This window comes from Thermobia domestica, chromosome 6 (assembly GCF_964235325.1).
Source record: "Thermobia domestica chromosome 6, izTheDome1.hap1.1, whole genome shotgun sequence".
NCBI lineage: Eukaryota > Metazoa > Arthropoda > Insecta > Zygentoma > Lepismatidae > Thermobia > Thermobia domestica.
In genome coordinates, this window is record NC_137459.1 from 149210369 (window position 1) to 149232557 (window position 22189).

At 35.7% G+C, this 22189-nt stretch overlaps 1 protein-coding gene across 3 annotated transcripts in view; it reads left to right on the forward strand.

The window, feature by feature from the left end:
- LOC145688260 (uncharacterized) overlaps nt 1-22189 on the forward strand; it is a 627005-nt gene that overhangs the window by 397055 nt on the left and 207761 nt on the right. For 2 of the 3 annotated variants that reach the window (XM_081762232.1, XM_081762231.1), the window contains one exon: nt 18177-18297. The exons of the other annotated variant lie outside the window; for it this stretch is intronic. In XM_081762232.1, coding sequence (XP_081618358.1) covers nt 18177-18297 — 121 coding nt within the window. The remainder of the gene's footprint in view (nt 1-18176; nt 18298-22189) is intronic. 3 annotated transcript variants of the gene reach the window in all.

Below are 22189 nucleotides of genomic sequence, written 5' to 3' on the forward strand. Positions count from 1 at the left end.
TCACACGAAACAACAAGAAAATTGAACAAGAAACGTACAAAACGGTGTCCAGAAGTGGGCTTCAATCACAGGTATGTCGCGCTTTTGATCAATCAAAGATGATATGTCCTACACTCCGGAATGAGGTGCCGAATTGCTGTTCCATAAGAGGTAGTCCTTTGTAGATTATGTAGTCTCCAAACCAGTGATCGTATCGCGGGTTGCAATTGTGGTTTTCACTGTTCCAAACGGAATCCCAATATCCTCGGAAGGCATAATCTGTCAAGGCGGATGCACTTCCATGCACAGACACTGTTGCAATTACTTGTCGCGTACCATTTATCGTAGAGTCTTGCCCTATTATTCTGCCCTTCGAACACACATTTGTTTTGCCCGAGTCTTCTACACTTCGTCCCGTCCATACCATCATACATATGTTTTTCGCGGTTACATCATTTGTTTTCCTTTTGCATTTTACCTTACATTGATATATCATACACCCCGCTTCTCATTTCAATACTTTACGCTATATCCAAGATGGCGGCTTTTAAGATGGCCGCCAAGTCAGTGTTATAGCATATCAAATATCTTGATATCCTGGTGCTGCCCATCCTTTCCGTTTCCGACATAAACGGGTATCTTGCGACGTTTACCTTATATCATATTGTCGCGTGGTGCGTTATGTTGCGGAGCATATCTCCGGTGTTTCTGGATGGGGGCGGCTCTAATTTGGCATTTCTTCTTCTTTTCTATTATATGTTTTCTGGGCGAAGTTTGAGTCGGATCTGATCGTGCCTTGTTCTGTACGTTGCTTGTCAGCCAGTATTTCGTTCCGGTACACTCCACAAATTGTTCTCGTGGAATCTGCAGCACTAGATCGTCGATTAAATTCGAAGAATAAAATGTGTCAAATGTGTTCATTTTTCTCTACTTGACACTCCATACTGATTATCGTTGAAAATGGCCAAAACGAGCTGTTAACAACGTCCATACACTTCATCGTAACAATGAAACTCCAAATTGAAGAAAAACAATTTAATAACGAGAAATGAAAGCTTCGCAATGCTGTGTTGCCAAACAAATGAAGAAGAGATGTACTTTTGCGCCGACCCAATAAAATAAAATCTGAATCATTCCTGGTGTCGTGATGGATATATTTGTTTTCAGGCAATCATCCAGGTAAATTCTATGTCGAATTCACTTGCCTGATTGCTCAAGAACAGATATATTAAAAATGCATTCTATTTTCTTCTCATTCAAACGAGGTATAGATTGTACATATATACTCCAATTAGAACCTATAAAAATGAACATTATCTTCCACTTCGGTAAATTTAACTTGCTATATTTTTAATTAAGAGTAAAAACATAATGTATTTTTTTTTCTCAGGCGCTATTCAGGCAATGAATAAAATATACATACAGTACCTTTGAAATGTAATGGACTATGCCTGAATTACTCTTTTTGTTTGTCTTCAAAGTAGGGCTGCCAAGTTTTAAGAAGTGTATACAATTTGAAAACAAACCCTTTTGTTAGGAAGTTCTGACATTTTACTGTCTTTTTCCTTTTTTTTTTTTTTTTTTTTTGAGTATTCAAATTAAACTTATATTGAAAATAAATACTAATTTGAATTCCAATAATGCATAACTCATATTTCTGCTTTTATAATAGCTTGAGTTGACCAACTGGCACACAACCATAAATTCAGTCCACGATTGGACGGAACGTCTCGTATTCATTAGATTGGCAGGTTTGAAAGATCTTTTAATGCCTCATAGAGTATGTTTGTTTTATCTTGGCACGCTTCCCGCCTAAAGGATGGATCTGTCTGCAATGTGTTCTTGCCACGCCGCAGTTAACTTGCAAGTTGCAATACGGTAGGAAACACGGCCAAACGCTACACCACTCACAAGTCCCTGTAACACACTTATTCGCGTGTGGCAACTAAGCACTTTAAATACCCACCAAAAAGTAATGACTTCATTTGATGGGCTGGCTGACAACTAACGTCACCTACACGGCAAAACCAATAAGATGGCTATTGGATTAAAACGTTCACGTGAATGCTAGCAGAAAGTACTTTAAAAGCCAACCAAGCGCACTGGCGGGAAGCGTGCCGAGATAAAACAAACGTACTCTATCTGAAAACAAGTGACGTCGCTAGCGTGTAGGAAATTTGCAGATGAGCCAAAGGCTTACGGAGAACAACTAGTCTTGTTTAATAAAGACATAGAAAGGAAAAATATGTGATTGAAATGACATGAATGATGTACTGATGAGGATAGGGGTAGGAATATGGGCACCCAATTGAAGAGTTGGATGCAAGAACCAGGTAGGTCCATATTATAGCAAATTTGAGATTTCCACATGTTGCAGGAGGAAAATATCTCTCTACATTATGTGCAACAATCATGTCGACCCGATGATTATATTCAGTGTTACAACGTAAAAGGATGTATCTACATGCAGTGTTCATCGTGAAGTTAGAGCAAGAAGCAGGCAGCTCCGGAAAAATTTGTAAAAGTAGACATACCTGGTTCTTGCATCCAACCCTTCAATTTCCACTCTTGGCCTGGACGCTGTTATAGATACGCTACTAAATAAACTGCATGGTAACCACAAACTGAAGACGTATATAGGTCATATGTTATGCTCTACACTGTTTTATAATTAATTCCCTACTATATATTGTAACATTCTGCACGGGGTTATATTTATTAACATCAACATATGCTTTTTAATTAAAAATAAATTCACGTGCTCTTCTACTACGAGTTACTAATAAAGCAGACGGCAGAAACCATCATCACCACTTGTTCATATGATGGGAAAGGAACACCAGCGCCACCACTGCTTATAAGAAGGTATAAAACTTTAAGCATACCCTCAATCGACATCAGTTTCGGTTGGACAACTCCCCTCTCTTGGGAGCTTTGAGAGGCCCCTAACGTAACCCAAGCCTCCTTGTTCTCCTGGAGCTTTGAGACCAACTGGCCACTCTGTTTTCCTGGAACATTGTGGGAACTTAACCACTCTCTTGGCTTGCGTGGATCTTTAATAGACTCCTAACCTCAACTACCCAGTTTGCGTGGAGGCTAGTAATTTTCCTCCCAACTCGACTTTCCTGGAGCTTTGCGGGACACCAACCTCTTTCTGCTTGCACGGAGCACTGAGAATCCTAGCCCACTTCCACTCAGCTTGCGTTGAGCTTTGTGGGTATCCTTTCCTTAGCTGAATGAGCCTTGGAACACCTATTTATCTTAACTACTTAGTGGATTTTTGTATTGCTCTTAGTGCATTTGTGTTATTTTATAACAGAAACTTTTATAGTAAAAGGTTGTGAGAGAAAATCGAATCCCGTATGTATATTGCTCTACCTCCTACCTGAACAAAGTAATTTTACACTATACTGTATAAAATTGAGCGGCTCTGCGGAACGCAATGATAGGAAACATTTTTTCTAACTTTCAATTAAACTGGAAAAGAAAATTCATCATTCTCATGCAATGCAATGCCATGACACATAACAAGCAAGCTTCCCTGCCAGCAGGTATATTTTGGAAATTAAACTACCTGCATTACCACTGTTTTCCCCAGAGACGCTCATATATAGATAGAAGATATGCATATACACTTCTATACTCTTCTATTACTCTGCACATGCTTTTCACTGTCCTACATCTACATCCATTATACATATATCTATATTTCATGTTTGCTTCTCTCTCTCTCTCTCTCTCTCTCTCTCTCTCTCTCTCTCTCTATATATATATATATATATATATATATATATATATATATATATAGATATATATAGATATATGTATAATGAATATAGATATATATATATCACGATATATAGATATATGTATAATGGATGTAGGACAGTGAAATGCGTGTGCAGAGTAATACAAGAGTTCACAGTTAAAGTGGGTGTTCATCGGGGACCTAATCTTAGATCTTTCCTTTTTCCAATTGTGATGGGCGAAGGATATCCAAGAGTTACCACCTTAATATTTGCAGATGACATGGTGCTGGTGACTGAAACCAAGGCAGCACTACAACAGAAATTAGATCCTTGTAGAGCAGCATTGCAGAGCAAAGGGCTTAGAATTAGTAAAACCAAGCAGTAGCGTAGCGTGGTATTCTGAAATGAGGATGCCAAAGTTAGTCACTTGTGCCATACAATACTACTAAAATTAGTAATACATAGCTATACCGATGGGAAACATAGGGTTATAAAAATTTAGAAGGGAGGCCCCCTAATTGGTGGCCTAGTGGGGCATACATAGGCAAATGCGTGGATTACGTTAGAAGCCAATAAGCAATTGTCTCAGCTTCTTCTTGCCACTACCGTTGTGAAGAGTAAACTCGGCCCCACTGTTGTATAAACATTGTTTCCAGCATAGTTCCCATGGGCAGCTTCTTTCTCCCTATACCATACTTTAATCTCGTTCTTAAAAAAGTCGCCCCTACAAATTTGTCATCTTGGGTCCGGAACTCAGTCCCCCATTCGTGAATATAGTCCTGGGTGTATACTTATATCATTTGAAGATGCAAATAGAAAGCACTTAAACCAACTCTGGGGGCCTGTTTCTGTGTATGTATTTCGTTGTCAGATATCCAGATACTGAAGGCAGGGGCGCAAATCTGTTTTCAACATTCGGGGAACGGGTAAGACCGTTTCTATTTTTTTAAAGCGATGTTCAAAATATTCATGAAGTTGAAAAACGATGCTGTGGAGGATCAGAAGAGCAGAGTTATCTTCAACATTGGGAGGAGGGCAGATTTGAGGGAGGAGAGCATATTTGAGACTTTTTACCGGGGGGGGGATGAGACTCATATTACGGTAGATGAATCTGATTTCTGAGGTGAACCTGTTGTATATTATATACCAGGCGATGTAGATGAAATTGTGGTATGTATCAGTATTACAAATCAGTACCGTGAACACATTCTGAAATCTGAATACATGCATATTTATAATTGATATGTTTCTATTTACGCATCCACAATGATGTACATTAAAATTTTAGGACACTTGTTTTGTAATAATATAAATAATGACTTCCCCAAAACTATGAAAAAAAATCATCTATGTATGGTGCGACAATACTCTTATTTGAACAAAATGATGATGATTTCAGTAGCATTATAGGAATTGTTACAGGAATTAAACAAATAGTTGAAAATAGACTAACAATAATTAATGACAATGAAATATTAAAGAATAGGATTCTTTTTTAAAAATGAAACAAGTCAAGGGACCTCAATTTCATCTCACTTTCCTTTGTGGCATTCGGATACAGATCATCACAATTTCAAATCGGATGGAGGGGACATGTCCCTCTCATCTCCCCGGGATATGTGACAATGACTGAAGGGCCCAAGCAATCTTTGCGAGGGGCGGGGAATGCTGGCTCTCTTGGTCTACCAGATCAATGACCGTGATGCTTGTGTGTGTGAGCTCCCTCAAAGAGTTCCTGGTCACGCCACTGGACATATTATGTATTTAATACGAGATAAAGATTAATAGTTTGCCTTCAATTACGATTAAATTACGATGTATTTAATTACGATAAAGCATAATTATTTTTATACTATTATTTACATAACCGGCATGCTTCAAAAAGGCATTGAAGTAACCATTTCTGTTTTGTTCAATCTCCTTGATGTTAGCGCTCGTACGTTCTGTACAGAAACTATAACTTAGTTCAAGATATATATAGAGTTGGAAATACTTCAATAAGCCAGCGTATATCTAAAGCAAAATGTTGAGTTGCAAGGGGTCTAGAGGAGTGGAAAGCAAGTATTTGTGTATGTGCATTCGACAGAAAGCAGACGAAAACGCCGTTGCTTGCAGTAGGCCTGGATGCCCGAGGAACATAGCATACGACAAGAGGAAAGACAGAAAATGTGTATTTGAGTGACGCGCATGCGTAGGTTCCGCTTGTCAAAGTAAGGCGAGAGACATCCAGAAGAATGCAGTGGAAATAATTGTGATAATTACAAGTAAACAATTTATATACAATGAAATACGTATTTTTTGTTATTAACAGGGGATGCCGGGCATACCGGCGTTCCCTTAAGCTACGCCGCTGAAACCAAGACAGAATACTTACATTGTCCCTTCAGGAAAAATGTAGTCGAGAATACAATCATACGGCTGGACGAAGAAGAGGTGATAATGACGAGGAAATTCAAGTACTTGGGATCAATACTGCAGGATAATTCAGGAATAGAAGAAAATGTAACAGCAGAATTAGCAGCGGTTGACAAAGTGGAGAGAAGCACCAATAATATTGTGTAAACATAGGGTACCAATACACTTTAAAGGAAAGTTTACCAAATAGTTGTGAGACCTGCCAACGGAGTGGAATGCTGGACGAGAAGAGAGAGGAAAAGAAGTTGCATGTTCAGAAAATGAGGATACTGAGGTGGATGCGTGGAGTCACTTGGAACGACAAAATTAAGAATGAATTGATCCCGGGAATAGTAAGTGTGAGACCAGTAGAATAAAGCAAGAATGTAGACTTAGATAGTTTTGGCATGTAAGAAGACCTTTGGAATGCTCACCGTAACTCACCGAGTGGGTGCTGTAAAACTGAGTGGGAAACGAGCCCGAGGCTGTCCAAAGAAGAAGCAGGGAGAATCTGTTAAGAACGATGTGGTGCAGTGTGGTGTCACAGTGGATTTGACACAAGATAGAAACAGATGGAGAATAGCAATCCGAAAAGCTGACCTCAGATAGATAATAGGGTAAAAGGTTTAGAAGAAAATGAAGGTGTTCTTATCGTCTTGCTTCCTAAGTCGCCAAACTCCGAACTCAAAGAAATAAAATATTTCGTTCCACAACTGTAGCCTTGTTCTGTGCTTGTATAACACTCCAAAAACACATTGCAAGCAAAATTATACACTAAACAAGATAAATCACTATTAGACATTTTAAAAAGTTTCTAAATACCACACATAATGCAGAAACTTATCAAATTCAGTTTTTTTTTTTTTTACATGTAATTTACTCTGTTTTTTTTAGTTCCTTATTTTAAATATACGCATACATTGAACGATTTTGAAAGTGTACATATTTAGATTAAATTTGTTCTAGTTTTTATATAGTTTTTGGAATTGTTTCCTTAAGTTCAACTGCCTTAATATTTGATAGTCTTTGAAAATATGTTTATTGCACGGTTTCTACATTTATTTCCTCCCTAAGCACTATTAATGCCGTTTATGGCTGATATGAAGGTTTTGCACTTTTTTGTAAGAAATCGCCTCCCTGAACTTCAGTTACGTTGTTGATCAACATTCTGTATTTAAGATTAGTTTAGGCAAACTTTATATCCTAAGATAAACCCATATGAAAGAATGTTTTCTATATTTTCTCCTTTTTACATTCAAAGTGTCACACATTTTGAAATGGACATTGAGATCCATTGAGCGAAGAAGCCGTAAATGTCAAGAGTATTAGGATTATCATATATATAAGTGTGTTTACTAAAAATTTAAGTCGAAAAAAATATTTCTTTCAGTCAAAAAGAGAGCCGGAAACTGTTAAAATATAAATAAATTTCAGTGAAAGATTTGGCCAATAATAGGTGTAATAATATTGTCATTTATGATGAAGTTGCTACATCTGATGATACAAAAAAGTGGAACATGTTGTTCCTTATTGTCCATGGAAGTACGTTGTAAAATGAATACCGATAAAAATATTGGAGGATATAAAGATGGAAATACGATACCACGCTGCATATGATTCACTTCAAGAGACGTAAAGACGTGTACGTTCGTTGAGAGAACCCATAAAGCAAGTTTATGTAAAACCAAGTTGTTCAATGTAGTGATATAAAACGGATCACGGACATGCAATGAGATAGAGCCGTTTTTCACGAAATTCAAAAGATAATTGACATAAGATGTAGAATAAACTTATTTCTAAATTCTAATTTTTCCTTCACAAACTAGCAAATAAAAAGTATTATGCATTTTGTCATCCACTGCAATATTCGCACATATTATCAGCTAATACAAAATACCTCTTAACTAATGGAAATTTCTTGAAAAAAAAAAGACCAAAATCTCTTTTGCGTGTTAGCTTTGATTTATGGCAAAATTATAATATGTTAAGAGAAAAAATGAAAATTTGAAGTTGAAAAACTACAAAAGAAATCCTCAATATAACATAAAACTAGGAACTACGACTATCAATATTCTAGCATGTTAATACTATGCTTTTGCAGTGTTCCGTAGTTTGCGTAATTAGTATTATAACATGGTAGGTAACAGCAGGGGCGGATCCAGGGGGGTGATCGGGGCGATTCCCCCAGAAGAGGAAACTTTTTTATTTTATATATAAATAAAATATTTAGTTTATTTTTGACGCTCTTAAAAGTAGCTCTAAGTAGCAGTATTACAACCCCCCCCAGAAGTTTGTCCTGGATCCGCCCCTGGGAAACAGTGTATCACGTGCATATTAGTATCCGTCAACAATAGAAAAATAAATATTTTAGCTTGAAACAATAAACTTTAAGTTAGGAAAATATAACAAAATTCATAAACTTTGAGCTGTGAATTAGATGTAGCATTTGACGACCACGATATCATATCAGTAATCGACTTATGCGAGCAAATCGTATTACGATCATCAAAGTTTCAAGATAATCCTTAATACATCGTTGTGAATCATCTTACATTTTAATTGCTTCAAACAGTGTTCCTAATATCACAAAGAAAGTCAACTTCTTATATCATTTACAACTTTCAATCTTTCTTAAATTATACCAAACGCTTAAAATTAAAAAAAAAGAAGTGAATACTTGTTAGAGGGAACTCTCTAATTCTTAAATAAACTAACTTGTATTACCATATTCAATTTGAATTTAACTTTACTGATCTTTAATTTCAATAAGTATATTATAAATGATAAAAATATAAAACTACACAAACTAACACATAACAACACTCCAACCATCCAATACAGCACATGATAGAGTTACTTCTACTTTATTAAAATAGTATCCTTTATTGTTGCATTGTTTGATATAGTGTATTGATATAATACTGTTTCCTTAAAAAATCATATTGATAAATTGCATAAAATAATGTGCTTATTTGAAGGCAAACTGCAAAAGATCAATCAAAAATTTAGAACTTTGAATGTTCCACGAAACAAAAGCTCTAATTTCTTCTTTTAATGCATCTAGTAAGAAGAATATGCTAAAAACCAGTGTTGTTCATAACCTATAATAATTGCCTGATAGTTGTTCCGGAAAGATTTATGATTGGACTAAACGCGTGACACGTGATAAAGGGAAGTGAAACCAGTTTGTGTGTGCAAATAGATAGTAAATAGATAGTAAAAAATAGCCATTTCATAACTGAAGGGATTGCCCGAAATATTGTTTATCATATTCTACGAAGGTGTGAGAACACCGGAAGCACCAAATACAAGAAGCCACCAGGTCGTCGGGCGCGGGTAATGAACCAACAAATACTGAAGAATGTTTAATTGGAACTTTTGAAGAACCCCAGTGTATCTGTCCGCGAATTGGCCCGAAAATTGAAGTTGGTGTCTACTACCATACACAGAATCAACAAAGAGAAACTGGGTTTTAAAACGTATAAAACAAAAGTGGCTCCAAAGCATATGGAAGAACAAAAGATACGTGCACAAATATACTGCCCCAAAATTGCTGAAAAAAAATATGAGTTCACCATCATTGAAAATACTGGTGATTGATGACGAGACGTACTGTCCTGTCAACTCTAATGATGTTGCGGGACGTAAGTACCATTCATGTCGAGATAAAACACAGGTTAGTGACAAATTGAAATTCAAGGCCAAAGCGAAGTTTCCCAAGCAATACCTGATATGGCAAGCAGTGGACGCTGAGGAAAGGGTTTCGGTACATTACATTTCGACGACCACAATTACAGTAGACATTTATCTTAATGAATGCATTAATAAGAGATTGCTTCCTTTTATCAACTGTCGCAATGCCTTTTTCGGGCCGTACATGCAACATGCCACTACGCTACTAACGTCACCGACTACCTGAAAGCAAAACACACCAACTTCGTTTAAAAAAGAGACAACGCACCTAACGTTCCCCAAGCGAGGCCGATTGAAAAAAATATTGGGCCCTCTGCAAAGCCGAGTACCGAAAAAAGACCAGAACCAGTGAAAACTCTAACTTCCTGCAAGAACATTTGGACGCGAATCTCCAAGAAAGTGGCCCAATAGAGTAGCAAGACTGTTATGGTGAAGACAAAAGAACTTCTGAAAGTGGGTAGAGAAAGAGTTTATGGTCCACTAAAATAGTTCTCCATGTTGTTATAGGATAATAATAATGGGAATAAATATTACTTTTGGCTTTCATTTACTATTTTTTTTCTTTTTAGTTCATTCCATATGCATACTACAATGTTTCCAGAACATACCTTATACCAAAATTATGGAAATTACGAAAAAAATGAAATGAAATATTTAAGCTTTAGGTACCCAGCTTATGTCGGCTAGTCTAAAGGAGACAGTGGTAATGAGAAATGAAAGAAATGGTGGAATGAAGAAAGTGGGAGAATCCTGAGAAAACTCACGCACACGGTATTGTCCACTACAAAGTTCACTTGGCGTGAGCTGGGATCGAACCTGGTATCCCAAGCATCAGAGGTGAACGCTCTACCACTGAGCCACCGCGGCCCCTATTTTTTCTTACAATATGTACAACCCACTTCTACTTCAATGAATTTATTTTATTGATTATATACGTTAGGTCTTTGCACACGGCAACGATAATGTCGGCGATGGAATCGACTTCAATGTACTCAAATCGTAGCTTGCACATCCACCGACAGTATCGGTCGATCTTCCGATACAGCAAATTCTGTCGGCGAAGCCCCCGATATTGGCGAGAATATCGCCAACACCCGTTTTGTCGAGGGCAACTTACATGCTCGTGTTGCAGTTTTTTTTTTTTGCTTCGGACTGTACAAGTGTCTGTCAAACTACGAAGTTTCGTGGAAGACCGAACCCACTGGACCCTCTCCTCGTAAGTGCGGCAATGGTCAATCACATTTACTCTTTTATATAATAGTCAAGATCAAATAATAATATATTATCGTTGTCGTGTGCAAATGACCTAGACAAATACCTAATATGGGCCGACATGCCAATGACTGGCAAAACAATGGTCTACATGGACGACATTCGTTATGGCTCACTATGCTCGCTAGACATAAGTTCTTCTTCTTAAAAAGAAAAAAGACTAACTTTAAGATATTTTTAATATATATAGTAATACATTCATGAACTGCATTATTAACTCATTAGCACCCACTACCACAAATATGTACAGTGAATATAGTCCATTTCTGGATATTATTCTTTAAGCGTAATTTTCAAAGTTTGAACCATGTCAATATAAGCGTATGAAAAAGAAAATCCTGATTATTATTATTACTTCCTTATATTTTTATTAGAATTTTGTGCCGACCACTTTTCCCAGTCCCAGCCGACAAGCAATGATAGAACATAATGTTGACAAATTATCATTAGGCTTGTTATTATGAAACGAAACGCTAGGTGCCGACTGTCAAGCGACAATTCACACGTCCATGTGGTCGACTTACTGACAAGTAAACCTTACGTTTGGGTGAATCGAGTTGCTGACTGAGAAACATATGAGACAGTAGTACTAAATGTGGTCAGTATTTCAGTGAAGTTGTAGGTGCGAAGCTCCAGGGGCTTAGGATATACAGCTACCAGAACATCACATGGAAGTATAGAATAGTCTTCATACAGTTGGAGGTAAAAGCTCTGTGAGACCTCTTGTAACGACAAAAGGTAAATAACTAATATATGGACTAGGAGAAAGTCATATAGTAAGGGTATACCTGACGGCGGCCATCTTGAAATCCGCCATTTTGAATTAATTTTAAGTTTTTAAAATAGGAATAGGATCATGTGATACATGATTTAAGGCGCAAAGTTAATCAGAAGAACAATGGTGACGTTAATTTTGATTTACGCGCAATTGATAAAAAGTTACAGGGAAATTAAATATTGTTGCAGCATGTGTATTAGTCCTTTACCCCACCTTGTAAATTTTGGGTTAATGATAATAATTAAATAAAAATCAGGTGGATAAATATTAGGTCTATGATAAGAGTTGCCTTGATGGCGGCCATGTTCAAATCCGCCATTTTGAATTAGACAAAAGTTTGATACAAAACGCATAACATTGACAACTTATAATAGCAAATTTTACCATAAATCCAACGGTATAACCATTTTTGCTTTATCATTAACATGGCCGTCATCAAGGCAACTCTTAGCATAGCCCTAATATTTATCCACCTGCTTTTTATTTAATTATTATCATTAACCCAAAATTTACAAGGTGGGGTAAAGTACTAATACATATGCTGCAACAATATTTAATTTCCCTGTAACTTTTTACCAATTGCGCGTAAATCAAAATTAACGTCACTATTGTTCTTCTGATTAAATTTGCGCCTTAAATCATGTATCACATGACCCTATTCCTATTTAAAAAAATAACCTTAATTCAAAATGGCGGATTTCAAGATGGCCGCCGTCAGGTATACCCTTACTATATGACTCCCCCTAGCCCTGATATGTACCCATATATTTGTTATTCACCTTTTGTCGTTACAAGAGGTTTTACAGAGCTTTTACCTCCAACTGTATAAAGACTATTCTGTACTTCCAGGTGATGTTCTGGTAGCTGTATCTTCTAAACCCTGGAGCTTCGCACCTACAACTTCACTGAAATACTGACCACATTTAGTACTACTTTCTCATATGTGTCTCAGTCAGCAACTCGATTCACCCAAACGTAAGGTTTACTTGTGAGTGGAACAATTAAGTACTGCTTTTCAGAAGTAAGCAATCATTTATTATTATTATTATTATTATTATTATTATTATTATTATTATTATTATTATTATTATTATTATTATTATTTCACATTCATATTCAGTATTCAGCTCCAAATCATTCCTTGTTGACAATTTTACATGGTAAGGTAGTAATACTTAAGACCAGGCCCACACCTAGATATTTTTTTCTTGGGAAGGGTCCAGCCACTACATCTATGTAGTATTGAACGGCCTATTCTCCACCCGAAAAGACGATAAGTAACTGTAAAATACTCCCATCTATATTTTCAGAAAGAACATGATAGAACCAGATTATTTTTTATATGTATATAAGAGAAAGAGTACAGATAATATGTAAAATCAAAATTTCATGTTACATTATTTTTCTGTTAAACAAGTACAGTTTTGTTCTGAAATTGTACACATGTATGTTCAGGTAGAAAGTTTAGGATGATCTGGACGCGGTAAAGCCCCGTGAGAGCGCCCCTGCCTAAAACCTGACCTACTATGCTAGGCCCTTGCGAAGTATCCATTTTTTTCCCTTTTTTTATTGATTATGTTACGGTTAATTCAGAGAGAGCTATCGTAGATACGTGATTACAAGAGCAGTTTCTGGCAAGGTGAGGGAAATATACTCAACGTTGAATGTAAATGGGGGTGAGCTTTATCAGAAAGTAAGCCTTTCGAAAAACGCTATTAATTAATATCATACTACTACTACTAACATTATTATTACTATTATTATTGTTGTTAATAATTGGCCTTTGACTACCAAGGGGTTTCTCCCCCTCGACCTCTGGCAAAAAGAGAAGGAGTTAGAGGGTCAGGAAAGTTTCATGGCTCTATGAGGAGTAGAATGCGATCGAATAAAAAAAAAAAACACCAAAATCGTTCTTCATTCAAGCCTTTGTCGATTGGAGAGTTAATTTTACCCTTAGGAGCGACTGAAAATGGCCACAAACGACGATTGAGAAACAAACACGTCTCCACTTGAGAATATGAATTTGGAGAAAAAGTCGATGATGACCAAAATTGTTCCCCAGGACATTTGTAAAAAAGATAAATAAATATACTAAAATAAAACTCGAAATTCGTTTTTTTTTTTTTTTGCGGCTTTTTCGCAAGGTTTAGAATTCGATGTTTGAACTTACGTTATTAAATTCCACCAGGAGGACGCAAATGAAGAAAACGCAGGGTCGCTACCTCTAATGGAAGTGGTTTACAATTTAAAAGTGACCAGTCAGTCAGTAATTTAATAATAATAATAATAATAATAATAATAATAATAATAATAATAATAATAATAATAATAATAGACGTATTGCAACTGCCAACATTTCTATTGGTGTAATAAAAGGTCTCATTTCTGTATTGTGGCGCTGAATATGATTCCCAATCCTTTCAATTAAAAAAAAAAACAAACGTTTCTGTGAACATCCGATAGTAACTTAAAAAGTCACATTATCTTCGCGTAGTTTCTCATATAGTGTGTACAAAGCGCATTCTACATGACATAGAGCCAATAATGGATGAGCCCAAAGCTTTTGTGCACTACGTTTCCTGTTTCTATGTCGTAAGTACAACAAGGCAAGAATATATCTCTTGTTGATAGCTGGACTCATGTCTTTCACGTTCTGTCCAACACTGCTGGGCACGAGTGCAAATCATCAACGGCACCAATATTGCCGGGGCTTGCACGATCATTGTTGGTGACATGTGCAAAGTACGCCTGCACCGACACCGACATTGTCGAGGCTTCCGCCGACTTCGTCGGTATCGTGTCCAAACACGCTTACTCCTTTCATCTTTTTGGTCCACTTGACTCTTTTACTATCTTTTCAGATGACTCCTAACATAGCCTCCATCTCTGCAGGCTTTGCTGTGTAGTCTGCAAAGGGTGAATGTCTGAATATGCCAGTTTCCAGGTCTCTGATCCACATTTCGAAACAGGCAGAATGCATTCATTAAAAATATTATGTTTTTAACACACTTACATTTGACTTTTGACTTTCTAACACGAAACAGTTCCTTTCAAATCCACTTCAATCTAATTTAATATGTATTCTATTTTTTCTCTAATGTTGGCGTTCATGAATATCTTCTCTCCTAGACAGACATAGGGATTTCTTTTTCTCTTCCCGTATTTCCGGACAGTTGTTGAAGTATTTTCCAGATTCATTTTCAACCCGACCTCGTTGCTCTTCAAATTCAGTTATTCTGTTATAGTATCTTGCAGACTTGTGTTGTTCTTTCCGAAAATAATGTTGTCTATAGCGAAACTAGCATGAGGCGCCTACTCCATATTTGTATTTATTTCTTTATTGTTTCAGTTGTGATATACTTACATACTCAAATATTTTTTGTAAAAAGCTAGGGATAAATAGTATCATTCTGTCGTATTTCCTCCTCGATTCTTACGATGTTTACGCAGCAAACAGTTAAACGTGTGCACAGGTTTGTTTATAAATATTACCTATATCTTTTAAACAAATACATTCGGCACTAATTGATATAATGACGTTAGTAACCGTTAATGTTGTCAAATAATCGTTTTTTTTTTCATAATCGAAGAACCTAGCACATAAGAGTATTTAATTCCTGTTTAACCTTTGTATGGTTTACTCACTACTTCAGTACGATCCACTATGCTGTAACCTCTTATAAATTTAACGTGTTCTCTTGTTTTGGCAAGGTCTAACTGCTTTTCTAATATGAGGATCAACAATTTCGTAAACAGTTTGTATATTGCAGGGAGTAGATTAACAATTGTAGGATTTCCACTTTTTGAGATAAATTTTAGACTTTTACTCAAACAGCTACTGATTCCTTACTATTTACCATAGTATCATGATTGATACCTCTTCGTTTTTAGAATAAAGCATTCTATTCAACGGTATCACTCGCTTGTCCATATTATATAATAAAAATGGAAAAAATCTGAAAACAAAAACGGAAGATTTTTCGAAAATAATCGAATTCCTTTGTGCCTCTCTGGCCCGGACCTGGGATCACGTTAGGATCTGAATTTGCTTAAAACAATACGGTGTTATGTACACTCATGTCCAAAAATAAGGTCGCATGTCTATAAATATGTTTTTGTAGGAACATAATTTGATAACGAATTTGCCAGATATTTCTTATAATGTTAGTATGTGTCTAGTCGGCAAAGACATGTATGTGGCAAATTTCATTTCAAAAGAGAAGTAAATAAGAACAATAAAACGAAAATAAAACTTTCTTGTCCATTTAGCAGCATTTTGTTTTACTCATTCTAATTTTCGTATTTATAATTCTTTTCCTATGAAATTTACCACAAATATACATTTCCCGATTATACACAGTATCAGTATTAAAAGTACCCTGCAAAATCATTACCAAATTATATTCTTACAAGGAGACAGTTATAGATATGAGACAATAATTTTGGACACGAGTGTACATAATGCATGTGCAAAATTTTAAACTTGTGTCTAGGAGACTGAGGTCGGGAGAAATTTTTGAAAGTTCGAAGGTGATAGTGAAAGTCACTATGTTTGTGACTCTAAATCTCCTGAACAGCCCGACCGATCTCGACCACTTTTTCAACATATATGAGGGTCGGACCTACGGTGTTTTTATCGTTTCACTTTGACAAGCCAACGTAGAGGAAGGGACGGGGAGAAGTATATGTAAAAAAAAAATAATAAAATAAAATAAAAATGACTGCCTTTGTGGCTTCATCGCTCTTGAGCCACCCGACCGATCTCAATCAAATTTTCAACATACATGAGCTTAGTGGCAGGTATTACTTTAGGCTATTAACTTTGACGATGCAACGTAGGGAGAGGGAGGGGGAGAGAAATTTGAAAATGATAAGAAATGACAGATATTAGTGTTGAATCCATAGTTTTCGGGGTCGACGAGAGAAACAGTGACACTGCTGATGCTGTTTCATCCAAGTTCTGCCCTGATAGTTGGGGAGGGGGAGGGTACAACGTAGAGGAAGGGGATAAACATTTAAAGATGATCGAAAATGATTAATATTAGTGCCGAATCCATAGTTTTAGGTATAGCTGAGATTCATAGTGACAATTCTGATGCCGTGTGCCGCAGCACGGAGGAGGGGGAGGGGAATTATATATAATAATGATCAAAAATGACCAATATTAGTGTCTTGACAAAATTTCGGAAGATCTTTGTCGACATAACGTAATATAATGCATATTCGTAGTCGAGTATTAAGAAAGAGGACTCTTCCTACTGTAAAACTGCAAGTTTTCAATGGGCTGGAATTTGGAGAGCATAGACATTGAGTTGTAGTGGTCAGGAAATTTATAGTGTGGTCCAACAAGTCGCATGTTTGTCTGTATTGCAATGCTGCTACACAAAGTTAAAACACGTGTGATGCAATTTGCAAGTAGATTTTTGTAATTACTACATTAAATTTAACACTAGTGGATCACATACAGAGAACTCGACCGATTAATATAGTAGCAAAGTGACACTTGACACCAAACAAAACAAAAAAGCTCTAACACAAAGTAGAAGAAAATATACAATTTAATAGCAAGATGAAATTGAACCTTTTTAAGAACTGTATTTCAAGGAGACAGGTAAAGAACGTTAAATTACCAATATATCTATTTATTTTGAATTTGTATTTATTTCATATTTTCGCTAAAATAAATATCGCATTTGGCTATTAAAGGGATTTATTTTCGAAATTCTTGCCTGGTTATGATCGAAATTGTTCTTCGCTCATTTGCGTGTAAGGCCCCCTAAAGATTTCTTACAATTCTTATATATTTTTCTTACAATTCTTTCAACTGTTAAATATATTTAACGCTTTCATAAATATCGATAATTGTCTGAAGTATCGAACAATTTAGATTTGGACACACACATTTTATGTATATACACAAATGTGAAGTGCAAAGCTGGTGAATATTTTCTTTAGTAATTGTACAAAATTCTCTATCTATGTGTTTGCCCTATGCCTTTATTAATTGTATATTAATTTACCATGATCATCTATTATTTGACAGATATTTCTTTGAACTTATTGTTTCGTTTACAATAAATATTGTATGTACTATGTATGTTGTAACTGCACTTAAAACTTATAATAAAATCATTGACGACATAAAAAATACGTTAAAAAATGAACTTCTAAGCCCATATTCCCTTCTATTTTAAAGAAGTCAAACAAACTTCAATTTAAATTACTACTAACAAAAAGTAAACGAGACTTACTAAACTTACCTTAACAATCGAAAGAACTGAGAAATTCAACGTAAATACTTTACTTTGCAGCCAAAGTGTACGGAGATAGAAAGCCAGAAGTGTGTCACCAGCGCTGATTGCGCTTGCCAGGGAATTGACCTCTATAGGTGCTCTGTTGGGCGATGTCAAATATTACCCTTATCAAACACAGGTGAGGTTCTTACACACATTAAATTAGTTTGAGATGTAGCTTCGCAGATGAGGTGATTAATTATAACAGCGTAATAATATAATTTAAAATTTAAAAAAGTCCTTATTGTGCTGCTGTTATTAACTTGTAAATTTTATAATGAAATTAGCAAAACACGTAATATATGAATTCCTACGATGTAAAATGAAACCATATTTTTTTTAAAAGTAAGAAATTAAAATGTAACCATCTCTGCAAAGTTACTCTCATTATGCGTGTTGTGTTAAAATTATTATATGTTATTATGATTGCATTGTTACTTTAGTACCAAAATTTAAATCAAAATATATGAAAAAAATTGCAAGAGCAGCTTCTTTACCTAAGACTTAAACATATTTTATAATGATTTATTCTAACTCCAATACACCATTTCTAGCTCTTTTAAAGTTCCCAATTTGCAATATTTCTTTCATAGTGGAAATAATCAATTCAATACACATTTAATATTAATCCTCGCCCTTTTTTTCTAGATTAACTGATATTAATCTCTAATATATGCGTTTATGATATTCCCTTAATTACTTTAAATATTAAACAATTGAAGTTAGCTGCTTAACTCATACTGTGAGAAATGTTATTACAAGTAATTATTAATACAATAGTGCGTATTTCTTATTTTAAAGATGTTTGTCTTTCGCTTTACCAGATTTACCAACTTACTATTTCAGGGCAATAGAGGGTGTCTCAAAAGTAATGGCGAAAAATGAAACCACAGATTCCTTACACCAAAAAAGTTTATTTGACACATAGTCCGGAAGTCGACAGGGGCGGAACTAGACAGTTTCGAATGTGGGGGAAAGGAACTTCACACCTCCCTACCGGGATAATGATAGGAGCTGAATAGGTCACAGTGGCCCTATGACTTGGTTTCCCAGATCACCGGATTTGCTTCCTCTTGATTTTTGGGTTTGGAGACACCTCAAAAATGTTTTTTACAACTTTTTTATTGACACACTTGCCGACTTACAAAACAACATTGAAGATACTTGTGAACAGTTACATCACACCGGTAGTGATGGAACGTATCCTGATCTCCTATATTGTTTTATACGGAAAATACGTATAGATGGAACACTTATATGAAAAGTATTATAAAACATGCGTTTTCAGTTGTACGTCTGCTGTACGTTAAGTCCAAAAACTAGACGAATTAGACATGTAACCTACCTTTTTAAGTGCGCCACCTATATTTTTTACTCTCAGTGTAGTTTTCGGAGTCGCGTAGATAAATAGTGACACATTCTATGCCATTTAAGTTCAAGTGGAGTTCCCATTAACACAAACGTGTGAAATGGTGGCATGCAAAAATATCAAAAACGACCAATATTAGTTTCTATTTATTAGTTTCCAGCATTGCTAAGTTAATTGGTGACAATCCTGATGCCCTTAAAGTTCAATTTCAACCTCCAGTGAGTGCAAGACCTCCTTAGCACTCCTAGGAGAAGTGGAATTGGCAGACATAACAACAATAAAAAGGAACGAACGATATTAGTGTCGAACTCATAGCTGTCGGGATCCTTAAGTTAATTGGTGGCAGTTGTGATGTCCTTTAATTTCAAGTTCAGCAGTTATAGGGGTAACATTCCCTAGCATACCTAGAGAGAATAGAAGGGGACAACTTATAAAATGACAAAAACGACAGATATTAGTATGGAGTCCATAGCTTGCGAGGCCGCTATGAAAAATAGCGACACCCCCAATGCCATTTAAATTCAAGTTCTGCCTCCGTTAATAATTCTGGTAGGGGAGAGACTGATGATATGGAAAAAAATAATAAAAGGGGGCCGATACCAGTATCGAATCAATTGTTTTCGGGGTCCTTAAGTTGATTGGTGGCACTCGCTATAGCATTTAAGTCTAAGTTAATCCCTGTTAACACTCCTGCGGAGGTGGAAAGACAATTGAGTAAGAAAATAATCGAAAACGATCGATATTAATGTTAAATTCGTAGTTCTCGATGTTGCTGAGATTAATAATTACACTCCCGGTAGCGTTAAAATCCAAGTTCATATAGCTATATACATATGCATACATATGTATACAGTATGGCGCTAGATTCGTTGTACAAAAGGAGAGGAGTGATTCCTGAAAATGAAACAAACAAAAAAGTTCTAATAAACATAGGGTGAAAACCTCATAGTTTACGTGTTATGGGCTGCCGAAAACATGAAAAAAATAATTTTAAAGATTCATAGCTCCAAAACTATGGCAACTACTGTAGTCGGGTCAAGACTTCACTTAGGGACTAGTATGTGCTCTATCCAAAAAAATACATGTTTTAGAATCCTAAGGTACTCACGCAACAATTTTTATGGAGGTAGTTGGAGAGTACTTTATATCATAGGCCCGTAGTCAAATTCCCTCTATAAACATTAGAAAACATTAGAAAAATCAAGCTTCTATTTGCATACGAAAGTAAAACGCAATCAGAGCATTATTTTTGACACTGATAACCTATACATTAACAAACCAATTATCTAGCCTCTGATTATTCAAATTTGTGTGTTTTACCATGGTTTGCATCGTTTCCAAAATACAAACAAGCTTTAAAATGATTGTGCGATAAATTTTAGTCCAAATAGTTAAAAAGATAGTGGAGAATTCATGTACACTGAGGCGTTACACGCCACTTGAAACAAGTTTTGTGTTCTTTTGTTGTTGTTATTGTTTTCTTTTTTAATTTGATGTAAGTAAGGAAATGAAATGAAATAAAATGTTTAATTTAACATTACTTTTTAGACTAAGGGAGGAGGTTGAATAAGAAATTGAATGTCTACTGAATAATTTGTGGAATGAGAATGTGGGAGGCATGTGCCAACCTCAACTACTTACCAACATTTTCCATCCGTAAAATGTCCGGATAAATGTGAAAAGATCCTCATTTGATTTTTTTTATCGGACGGGGAACAACGGATGATGTGAACTCACGCTAAATGCAAGATGATTTGTAGTCGTCGCCAAGACAAGAAATTCTTTTAATCTCGTTTAATGGGAATTCACTGCATGGACATGCGAAGAAAATGAGAAACACATGTTCATTTCAAGTGTTAACTGATGAATTCTTGAGCCAATCCAAAGGAAGCACAAACAATTGTTTGATTCTAGTTTATCTATTTACCCAACTAACATATTAAGAATATTCAAAATCATTGAAAGTACTGAAGTTAATGTTGTATGCGACCAAAAATAACCTTTGTCTACTTTCTAAAGGAAAGCTTTGGAAAGAATTTAAAAAGATCAACATTATACTATACTAATTAAATTTAGGAACATTACATCGAAATGAACTCAGTTGATATTCGTCAGGACAAATCTTCACACATTAAGAAATAATCTCTTTCTTGCTACCCAATAGAAACTGACCATTTAATTCGTGTAAAATCACTGTATATCACTGAGATGTTCAGACAGCAATTATTTGAGTACTGGGAATATTTTCTGCATATACGGAGCGCATTACAAAAGGTCCCAGGAAATCTCTTGGTGAAAAGATAGTCAGAATTATCTAATTACCCCCACAAAAGTATACTGCAATGTAAATTGCATAGAGTATAGCTGATCACTTTAAATACGCCTAATTTGACAGAAAAAAATGTATTAAAAAGTAAAACCATAAAAACAGATCCGTCATTTATGTATGTTACAGTAGTATGCTTAACATACAAATTGCATGTCAAACAAATTTATAGGTGATGTTAACCTTTACAAGACCAAGTGGGCTAAAAGAATTAACGCAATTTCTACCTACAGGTAATGGTGCTTGTGATAGCTCGCATTATGTATTTACGCTTTGGAAAAATTCAACTTCACTTTCCAATGATGTGGTGTGCCTAAAGCTTACTTATGTATTAAT